Source organism: Cupressus sempervirens, chromosome 5, assembly GCF_028749045.1.
Source record: "Cupressus sempervirens isolate cs-2001-9-10 chromosome 5, ASM2874904v1, whole genome shotgun sequence".
Classification (NCBI taxonomy): Eukaryota; Viridiplantae; Streptophyta; class Pinopsida; order Cupressales; family Cupressaceae; genus Cupressus; species Cupressus sempervirens.
In genome coordinates, this window is record NC_143122.1 from 347,244,476 (window position 1) to 347,256,775 (window position 12,300).

The window sequence follows — 12,300 nt, forward strand, 5'->3', positions numbered from 1 at the left end:
TCTTTGGGGGGAGGGGGGGGGGTTAGAGTAATAAGATATTGTCTTATTAATTAAATCATTTTCATTTAATTATTAAGTCACTTATTATCTCTAGTTTACTTAAGCTAAACTTTAGGCATATAATAATTAATTATTATCATACAACTTAGGTTTCACCCTCTTAGATTTTTTATCACCTTTTATAAGGATTGATCTCAATGAGATTAATTCACTTTTAATAATAGAAATTTATCTTTTTTCTTATCAAAAATGTCTCATCTTAGGATCTAACAATTTTAGCCTCCATAGTTTTTATTTTCTCTTTCTCTATGACAGGCAATAGTTTCCATGTAGGTGATTCTTGGGAGATATGGGATTGATCTTTCATGAGGTTTGACAACATGTTGAGGTTGATGAATGATCAACCCCACAACTCCCAAACATCACCTGCATGCAAACACTTGTCACAAAAAGAGAGAAGCCAAAGCTCCAAAGGCTACAATTCCCTAATCCATAGATGAGATATTCTTGTTGAGAAAAAGAGAGATTGCTATTATAAAAAATGAATGAATAAAACTATAAAGGGATCATCCTTATAAAGGAGATAAAAACTCTCAAAAGGTATAACCTATGTTGCATCATTATAATTAATAAAAGAATTAATTATTAGGTACCTAAAGTTTAGCTTAAGTAGATTAGAGTTAATTTGAAAATATCTAATTACTCTAACATAAGGGATTATTGTAGGATGAGTCTATATGTAGCATAAAATTTGCTAAAGATGAATATTTCTCTCAAGGCTATGGAAAAGGATGTACCAATAGTTATGGATCCCTTGTACAATAGAGATGAAACCTAAAACAAGCATATCATGAATGTCGAGATAGGGTGAGAGGAGCATGATGACATAGATCATCGGGTCAGACACACACACACACACACACACACACACACACACACACACACACACACACACACACACACACACACACACACACACACACAAACACACACACACACACACACACACACACAGAGATATATATATATATATATATATGACAAGGGAATGGATCTAGAAGCCATTTGAGATGGATCTAGTTCCTCTGGCCATACCTCTACAAGCAAAAACTACGCCTCTCAAAGGTAAAGGTCAAAAGGTCACTGTAGAAATCTACATCGCTAAATCTCTAGTAAGGCTAGAAATGATACAACAACATGAGTAGGAGGTTGATTACTTTGAGGCTAGTAAGGGAAAGAATAAGAAGAGAGAACCTCCTAAGGAAAATAGACAAGAAAATAAGGTCCAAAAAACACCATCTCAACATGAGAAAGATGAACCTCAAGCTAAGAAAGTTAGGCCTCAAGCAGAGCCAACAGATCAACCTCCAAAGGGGGTAGAAATATAACAATTGGAGGACAACCAAGTAGAGGAATAGATGGTTCCATCACTAATAACTATAGAGGAGGAAGCTTCCCTATTAGCTCCAAGGAGAGTGAGAAAAGAAAAAAAAATGTGGTGGGTACATAGAGGAGGAGATTGAAGAAGAAAAATACTCCATCCCTATAGGTTCTAGAAATCATTGTGGAAGTAAAGGATGAGCACAAAAGGTAAAAAGTAGAGTTTGTCCACTTGAGCTAGACAACTCACTCAGAAAAGACATAGAGGAAGAGAGGAGAATAAGCTATACACAAAGACCTCCATTTTCTCCAAGAGATCCTATCCAAGTATCAACTTCAGAAGATAAACAATAGAAGTGGATATATGAGATGCAGAGTGAAAAAATTGATGTCTTCAATGTCTCAAACCTTTATTTATGTCAATGGGCACTAAGATGGTGGGTGAACAGATAAGGGATGCTCCCAAAAGCAACCCTTTAGCAGAGGATTGGAATCAATTATGTCCTTTAGCTTAATGAACTCAAGGCATTCTATCACCACAACCATAGGATATGGCCACCATTCTAGATAAATGGTTAGTAACTCGACCTTCTCTAGTACAAGAAGCTCAAATATAAGGTTAAGAAATTGAGGAAGGTGAATACCAATAGCTTAATGTCAAAAGAGTATCTTAAGAGGGACAAATACAAGAGACACAAAAAATACCTTTGGATATAGAGGCTAGGTCCTTAGTCCAACAAAGCATAGAGATTCCTTCTGAATATCTCCCTCTACATGATAAGAATCTAGAGAGAAGTGATAAGGTAAAGGATCTTATTGTACAACCAACCTCTTATATGTCACCTATTGGAACCACGCCATCATGACTAAAGAGGGAGGTTATGTTTTGATAGAAGAGATGGCTAGAGCTGATAGTAGAGGAAGGAATGAAGGAATTGGTTGAAGTAGTAAAGAGTCTTGAGCCATGTAAGGGTGATTCTTGAACACTAGCCTTCATAATGAAGAACCAAGATTAGGTTCATATTGCACATATTTCCATTCGTACTCATGTTGATGCAAAAAAATGACTCCAAAAGATTACCAAATCAAGGAGGTCGTGTTGGGAAAACCCACAGTGGTCATAGTTAAAGTAATGATCACTATAGGGATGAAAGAGGTCTTTTTACATATAGATCAAGATGACACTAAATTGATAACACTACAAAAGAAGAATGAGCTACTTAGAGGCCACTTGAATGAAATAGTTTGCCCTATTTACTAGGACAATCCTGAGGCCGCTCTTGGATTGACACTAGGAAGTAAAGGAGTAATAATGCACTTGGTTTCATTTTGGAGGTATGTCAACAATGGCAGGATAATTTTCAAGAAATAAGAGTAAAAATAATATAGGGTAGTTTGGACCTATTACAAGACATCTAGTCAAGTACCAAAAAATTGCTTTCTATAATGAATCAAGATTTTGGGCTAATGGATGAAGTACATACATGGACAAGGACTTACAAGGATTAAGATCAATAAAGGGTCACAAGTATCAAATTATTATGGAGGTATATGCTTTAGGGAGCTAGATAAGCTTGATGATTAGATTGAAAAGATATTAGTAGCAAATAATTAATGGAGGGATTGCATGAGGAAACCCAACAAATTAAAGATAAAGCTCAAGAGCAATTTTTGGAAGTAGAGAGGTACTATAATGCCACTTACCTTGATATTTTTTAGGATAACTCCAAGACCAATATTTTTATAGTACAATCAGTGGTCCAATATTTCAGAGAAATATTCAAAGAAGCTTCACTAGAACATGATATTAGACAAGCTTTGAAGCATTGCTAGAATTGGATAGCAAGCTTAGGAATTTGTGGAGACAAGAATAGAAATTAGTAACTACTAGCAAGTAGTGGAGAATAAGTATGAGTCTTTAGATTTATTGGAAGCTACTAAGATAGTAGAGGTGATAGAGAAATATAAGAATAAACATCCAAACATAATTTTGGTGTAAAGAGGGGAGAAAACCTAGAGATTATAAAACCAGATTTGACACTTAGAATTTTTTTAATTTTTTTTTTCTAACCCGTCACCAAGGTGTGCAAGTGTGTATGTGCACTTTTTCACAGAGGTGCACTGATAGTTTTGAAGATAAATTAGTCCACTAAGAGTTAAGTTCTAATTCCTAATTTAGAGTATTCCATGCACTGAGATTACATTTTGATGGTAGTTCCACTCCTAGAAATTCCTAGAGAAGGCAAAGATTGCATTTTAAAATCTTCTAGAGACTTCTAGATCATCTTATAGCTTCATTCTTCCTATCTTCTTATTATTTTGTTGCTTTGAATCATGTAAAGGCTCATGTACCCATTAATGGATACAAACAAGGTTGAACTACATAGCACCATTTAGAGTATCAATTTGTATATAATTACATTTGTTTTATTAGTATTTAACATAAGTTTTCATTTAAAAATCTCTCAGTCACAACACAAATGTAGGAGATCTATTCTTATAAATACATGGATGTAATATGTACTCTAGGCCATTATTTTGATGAAATGATACATGCTACTGGTGCTCTCATTCTAGCTATAGGAAATATATTTGGAGTGCCTTATTTTTGTAAATGCATGTTCTTGAATAATAATGGAGCTAATGATTTTATTATGTTGAACATTATGATTGTGCCACTTTTTTCTTTTGGTGTTTGTCTTGTGTTAATGAATTCTACTATTGTGACAAATTGGAGAAAGGATCATCTTTGTTTTTGCATAGTGTTTATTGAAGAACAATGTTGGAAATGATTGAAATGATCATAAGAAAAGTTGTTAGCATAATATATGGAATTGGTAAAGAATGTCCTCAATCATTGTTTTGTAATTGATGTCAAACTTGCTACTTGCAGGAATGAAAATTGCTTTAGTGATCCAAATACTATCAATTAGTTGATTGTCAAGGAGGAGGCAATCAATAAGATGTAACTAGAACACCTAGAGAAAGGTTTAAGTTATGATGTTGTAATCAAGTACAAGGATTAGCTAAGCCATTGATGAAAAAATGTATTTGATGACATACTATAAGATACAAAGAATGGGCACACTAAAAACATATCAAAGATTTAAGGTTTTAGCTAAGTCTTTTGTAAAGCTCAACTAAGTTCATTAGAGAGAAGGAGCCGAGCAAGCTAGTAAGAGCCAAAAAAATTCTTAGTTAATGCCGAGTAAACTTTAGATGCCGAGTAAACTTCAGATGCCGAGTATACTTCAGATGCCGAGTAAACTTAAGATGCTGAAGTAAACTTTAGATGCCGAGCAAGTTCAGATGCCGAGTGACATAGAGTTTATCAAGTGCTGAGCAAAACCAAGTGCTGAGCAGGTATAGGTGGATTGAAGATAAAAATATGATCAGAAACATTTTACTAATAACCCTGCTACCTATCTATGCTATTAGAGTCTCTACTATATAAGAAATATGGTGTGGTCTTGGTAGTGATCTAACCCTTGAAGGATTGGTTGGTAGACTTATCGCTTTTGAACTTTCAAATTTTGATAATTTCAAATCTAAGAATATTGACTCTACTTTCAAAGCTAAATTGGCACTCAAAGAACCTTAGGATAAGAGAAATAAAAAGGTCAAACATGTTACTAGTGATAATGAAGTAGATGATAAAGATTTAGAAGAACTTGAAGCACTTATAGCTAGGAGATTTCATAGAGACAAAGGAAAATACAAAGGTAAGTTACCCATCATATGTTTTAATTGTAATGAATTTTGTCATATTGCAGAAAGACGTCCCAAGAAGACAAACAATAGAAACGAAGATAAATATAGAAGTAGAAAACATGAGAGTAACAAAGACTATAAAGATAAGCAAAAGAAAGCTTGCTACATTTCTAAAGTAGAATCTAATAATGAAACAAATGGTCATGATGAAGAAGTTATCCATGTTGCTATGACAGATGATTTTGATAATGATGAAATAAATGCATAAGTATCTTATGTGACCAAAAGTGACAAATACATCATTGATAGTGGATGTTCTCATCACATGAATGATGACAAAATTAAGTTCATAAACCTTGAGCATTATAATGGAAATAATGTTAGATTTTGTAATGATGCACCTTGTCTAGTGAAAAGTTAAGGACCAATAATAGGGTGAAATTTAAGAAACTCCCCTCCAAAGAAAAGATATAAATTACTGGCAAATATTTCATTATTTTGAAAAACCAAATTATTTTTATTGGGGAAACTCTCAATTATATTTATATTAAATGTTATTTACATTGGCAATTATTTTGGAATCATAATTTTTGAGTAGAAAATAATGGTCAATCTCAATAATAATAGGAATTTTGCCAATCATCATAGAATAATACAAATAAAAAATGAACATGTTTTATCTCATGGAAATTATGAGGATAGTTAAATTATATTTTAAATCAATAGTGTAAACTAAATATTGTTAATATATCCCTCAATTAACTAATAATTATGATAATTATTGGTGAATAAATTTTAATTTCTTTGATAATATATAATATTTAGGAGAATGAAATCTAATCATGTATTGAATATTGTGGAGAATATTTGAGTTTAAATTTTTCAATAAAATAAATTATTGAAATTTTTTAAATATTTTAGAAAAAATTTGAATAAAGTTGTGGTGATTTAGGTTGCATTAAATCTTAAACTGTTAGCCAAATTACTAGCAAAAGATTTCTAAAATTCACAAAATTAAAAATATTGACCACTAAAAATACCCTAATCAATAAGATTGATAGACAAGATCTTGTGTCACAATGCATACTATGTGGAAGTACTTAACTATAATGTGTTGAGTGTCTCACGATTGAATAGTGTAGGAAGCAAAGTTGAATTTGAAAACAAGAAGGCCAAGATCTATGGTGTTGATGTAGAACTTATTGGTAGTGGTGATCAGAGAAGTGGTAATCTATTTTATCTCGACATGATTGAAGAAACATTTCTTGAACTGTACAATTTGATGATGTGTGGCTATGGGACAAAAGGTTTTGTCATGTAAAACATGACAACTTGATTAGTATGAGTAAGATGAAAAGAGTTAGAGGTTTGCCAAAACTGAAGAAACCTTATAATGTGATTTGCAAACAATGTCAATTACAAAAGATGACAAAGTCTAGTTTTAGAGTAAGACACATACATCAAAAGAAATTTTAGAATTAGTTCATACTTATCTATGTGGACCAATTGATGTGAAAAGCTACAAAGGTGACAAGTATTTTATTCTATTTGTTGATGATTACTCTAGAATGATAATATTAATGTTTTTGAGGAAAATGTGTGATGCTTTTCAAATGTTTAAGTGGTATCTAGTAAAAGTTGAAAAGGAAACTAGTGAAATCTTAAAATGTCTAAGATTTGATAGAGGAGGAGAGTTTACACCAAACGAATTCAAAATTTTTTGCACTAATAGAGAAGTTAAAAGATAAAATTCTACATTGACGACCCCTCCACAAAATGGGATAGCTGAAAGGAGAAATAGATTTGTGATGGATTGTGTAAGAACACTAATGATGGAGAAGAATGTTGCTATGAAATATTGGGGAGAAGTTATTAGTACAGCTATCTATACCTTAAACTGAGTATAAGTCAAGAAAGGTACAAATTTAACACCTTTTGAATTATGGTATGGATGCTCACCTAATGGAAAATATTCTAAAGTATTTTGAAGTAAGTGTTACATTATAAAGGATAAAAGAATTGTAAAACTTCATGGAAAAAGTGAAGGTATATTTCTAGGATATTCTAAAAGAAGTAAAGCTTATAAGTGTTTAAATAATAACACTAACAAAGTTTTGGAAAGTAAAAATGTAAAAATTGATGAATATATGGAAATACATGAGGATGAACAAAAGAAGGAACCTAAAAATTACAAAATCTTTATGTATTACTATGAAGGCATGTCTACTAATACTGATGATTCTAAGAACCATTTTGCTAATAAAAAAGAATCAATGATTCTCAAGTCACATACAATGGATGTCTGAGTTGCAACCAAGAAAGAAGGTACATTCTTATGCTGAGATTGGTTTACAGAAAAGAATGTCAAGTTAACTAATAGAGAAGTACATAGTAAGCCTGATATTGAGCTTCATGAACAATCTATTGTTGAATAAAGAAGAATGGAACCAAGATTATCAAAATATGTTACAAGACATCATCCTTCTAAACAAATCATTGGAGGAAAAGAGGATGGACTAATGACAAGGAATAGATTAAGAAATGACACATGTCTATTAAGCTTACATAAATCTAAAATAATGAAGGATGCATTAGAGAATGAAGACTAGATTCACGATATGAATGAGTAAATTGATCATATTCAGAAGAACAAGACTTGGACACTAGTACTAAGACCAAAGAACAAGAATTTTAATGGAACAAAGTGGGTATATAGAAGAAAATAAGATGAGAATGGGGAAGTAACAAGGAACAAGAAAATATTATTTTGTTAAAATCATAGACAAGAAGAGCGAATTGATTATGGAGAGACATTTTCTCTAGTTGCAAGATTGAAAGGTGCAAGAACTCCACTTGCTTATTCTTCTTATAAAGGATTCAAAGTTTATCAAATCAATTTCAAGTCACAATTTTTGACTGGTATATTAGAAGAGGAGGTTTACATTGAACAACCCAAAGGATTTTTTGATCCAAGGAATAGAAACATGGTGTCTAGAATGCAGAAAGTTTTATATGGTTTAAAGAAAGCTCGCAGAGCATGGTATGAAAGACTACACAATTATCTTGTGAAGATTGGTTTTGAGAAGACTAATTGCAATAACAATCTATACTTGAAGACACAAGGAGGTAAAGGAATTTTACTAGCTAAAATATTTGTTGATGACATATCATATTTAGAGAACAAATTGTATTATGTAAGACATTTACAAATGAATTGATGACATAATTTTAGATGTCTATGTTTGGAGAAATAAAGTTTTTTGTAGGATTACAAGTATATTAGATGAGATATGGTATTTACTTTACTTAGTCCAATTATGTAAAGTAAATCTTGAAGAATTTTTGTATGGAAGATTCAAGACAACTTAGTACTCCCATGGTGATAGGACATAAACTATCCAAAATTGATGATTCTATTGAGGTAAATCAAACACTATATATGTCTATGATTGGAAAGTTGCAATGTGTAGTTCATAGAAGATGTGATATTGCACTAGCTATTGGGATTTTTGTAATATTTTTTGCAAATCCTATGGAGAATAATTTAATGGATGTTAAAAGGATGATGAGATACTTAAAAGGGACAAAAGACTATCATCTATACTACAAGAAGAATGATAGGTTTTCCTTGAGAGCCTCTATAGATGTTGATTGAGATGGAAACATTGGTGACAGGAAAAACACAAGTGGTGCGGCATTTTTCTTAAGAAAAATATTAGTTTCCTAGACTAGCAAGAAATAGAAATGTATCTCACCATCTACTTCTAAAGTTGAAATATATGGTTGTTGCAGTGAATTGTACAAATGTTCTGTTGATCAAATAGTTACTCAAAGGAATGAAAGAAGAAATCATTCAACTTGTGGTAATCTATTGTCACAATATAAGTGCTTTAAACATATCTAAGAATCATGTGATGCACACAAAGATAAAGCACATTGCAATCAGATATCATTATTTGAGAGAACTGGTTTAGGACAAAGAAGTAAGAATGGAATATGTGAATATAAAGGAATAGATAGATAACATATTCAAAAAGGCTTTACCTAAAGATGAAAATGATTATCTCAAAGGTAAGCTAGGGGTGATAACCCTATCTCAAGCTACAAGTAAAGAAGTAATAGTAGTTTCTTGCATCAATCGAGTTGAATGGCGTACTCTACAACTTGGTGTAGTGGATCTTACTAAGGAACTGCCTAAAGTAGGGAATAAATTGAAACAAAAGATTTATAGTCACAAGAAAGGTGACAAAGGGAGAACCTTATCAAGAAAAATTTAATTGTTGATATCTGCATGAATAGATGACAAGTCTTTGACCTTGTTTCAAAGAGGGAGAGTTTTATTAGGAAAAGAGGAAGATTTTACACTAAATATCTTGAAAAGAAAGTTAATCTAAAGAAGAAGAGAGATTACAAAGAAAATAGTAACCTATATAGAAGAAGGATAGACATTGATAGAGGGAGAGATTTTAGTAAAAGATATTATTTTTTTTGGTATTATTGTTGGTATTGATTTTTCATCAATACCAAAGTGGCATATTGTTGAAGTATGGAAATATATCATGGGAACAATGATTGTTTTGTCACTGATGTTAGACCTACTACTTGCTAGCAAGACAATTGCTAACTTTGGTCAGAATGATATCATTTCATTAATTGATGAAAAATATTTAAAAATAAAGGATAAAAAGGGTTTCTATAGAAACATTGAGTTATATGGTGTATAAAAGGAATACTAAGAACAAGTAAGAATTTGATGATATAGTGTATTATTTATCTACTTAAGGCTACAATGAAAATATACTAAAGCAAAGACAAGAAGGAGACTATAAAAAAAGAATGTGTTTTCCAAGCATGACTAAACAAATAGAGTAAGCCAACCATTTAGTTCAGGCTGAATAAAAAGATTGTATGTGCTGAATGTTCACAAAATTTAGTATGTTTTGAGGGATCAAAAATGATAGTATTGACTAAACAAGATTTAGCTTATGCCAATAAACCTAGTTTCAATTGAGCATTAGAAGTCAATTATTGTTGAGTGATAGCATAAAGAGTTTGAATGAGGGTTTGACAAATATGAGCTAACATAAGTTGGTTTCTTGAATTATGTGAATACTATTGAAGATAATCTTGATGAGTTGGTGACATAGAACTCAAGATAAACTTTTTGAAAATGAATTTGGTGAGGATTTTAAGAGAAGCTTCTAGAAGGAACATAATGGAAAGAAGGGAGGATTTGATGAATCTAACCTAACCCTAAGATAGATGCTTGTGATTAAGCAAAAAAAGATGAAAAATCTTTATTTAAGGATATAGAAGGCTAGAAACAAGTGTCTAAGTGTCAAATTCTAGAGTTAGGAGGTGTTGCTTCATATGGTGGCCAAAGGAATGAACTTGTTATTAGTATACTATGCAAGAATACTTAAGGAGATGAAGGATTGAAGGGTGAATAAGAAATTACAGATGAAGGGGAATGATTGCCAATTATAATTGAAAGTTGAAAGAGACATTTGAAATTTACAAGTGAGTTGTTTTGTTATCACATCAAATCCTACTATTAGTTTCTAGAAATTGCATCAGTCTAGATAAATCCTTTGAATTAAGCTTGACCTAACAATCATGAGTAAATCCTTTAACTAGGTGAAATTTTGATGGAATGTTCTGAAGTCCTCTAACAAGGATCACTTTTAATAGATTGATTGAAATCATTAAATCAATTTCATGTTTAATAGTGTGCATTGTAACCTTTAAGAGGGTTGGATCCTCATAGAGCTCACTTCAAAAGAGTGAAAATTGGCACCACATTGCTAGTCAATTTTTCCAAATTTAGTTTCCACATTAAATCCTTGTGTCAAAATTGTGTGATTGGATTTGTGATATTTCATGTTTATATTTCTACAAATTTCATTTGACCTAGGATAGTGATATCCAAAGGTTTGAGATATTTGATGATCTAATCAATGCATGCACATATATTTATTGAGTGCTTAAAAGTTTTATCTATTCCTTAAAATTAATAATAAAACATAATCATTGTAGAAATTTTAAAATTTTTTTTTGTCAAATCTCACATTATAAAAATATGTATTTAAGGAGTTCCACCAATAATATTCACTAAAACCTTCATACGAGGTAGATCAAAGTAGAAGAAAAGTGAAAATTACATTATGGTCCTTTATTTGAGACACACCTATGTTCCATACCAAATGTAACTTTGTCCAATTTTTTTATAAAAGAAAAATACATTCATGCAAGAACAAGAACATTTTCACAATCTATATGAAACTATTTGGATTTGATTGTTTGATTTATTTTGTATAAAGATCACACTCTTTGATTCAAGGATAAGAGAAAGAGAGCATCACAAGGATCTTCATAATGATGTAAAAATAATCACACAATCAATACAAAAACATAAAATTGATGGATACATTTATGCAATTATTCTTTATAATATGTATCCCCTCTACTCTAAATTTTTGAAAAACAAAAAACAAAAAAAAAGTCAATCTATTTTTCTCATTCAATATTTTTTTATTTACTACATTTTGTATGAAACTTAACAGCGCCCTTCAGTTTTACAAGAGTAGCCAGATGAACAAGTTCATTCATGATAAGAATGATTTATTAGAATCTAATGCATGACCTAGAATTTATTATGTTTAGGGGTAAACGATTTTCTAGAAATCTTGAATGTACGAGATCAACAATCTTTTGCAAAGCGTCGTCCTTGCAAAATTTTTTATTAATAGAAATCCACATCTAATACCATTTTATTCATATAAATCGACATCTGATACGATACAATGGACGATAATAAATATATAAATACCAAAGAGCAAACTATGTTATCGAATACTTTGAACAAGGATAAGTAGTTTACTGAGGGGGGCATTTATAGTCCGCGGGAAGGGTCTTTCTACAGGATGCAATAAGCTCCAGTGCCACTGGAAGGAGGATGTTAAGGTTGAGAAGTTTCGCCCTAATTGTTAAGCAAAAGCAGAGTGCTGCCTGTAATGCCAAAACTCCTTTAATGACAGTGCAGCACTGGTTTACTACGGGATCTCCAGCACCAACATGCACAAGTCTACTAAGAGCATCAACACAAGCTCCCAGCTTCACAGCATTTAGTGGGCATGCCGCCATTGTTAGTGGCACGGTAGTCGCCATCTGAATCATAACAATAAACAATAATGCCTCAGCCTTTTTCAT

General features: G+C 31.7%; 1 protein-coding gene across 1 annotated transcript; it reads right to left on the reverse strand.

Annotated features, from left to right (window-relative positions):
• Positions 1-11,967: 11,967 nt before the first annotated feature.
• On the reverse strand, positions 11,968-12,300 carry LOC149556129 (36.4 kDa proline-rich protein-like). The gene has a single exon (XM_089829715.1). It carries the CDS (start codon positions 12,298-12,300, stop codon positions 11,968-11,970), a length of 333 nt encoding a protein of 110 aa, XP_089685841.1.

Excerpts from the sequence above, each read along its gene's own strand:
- LOC149556129 (XM_089829715.1), bottom strand. The coding sequence starts at position 12,300 with ATGAAAAAGGCTGAGGCATTATTGTTTATTGTTATGATTCAGATGGCG.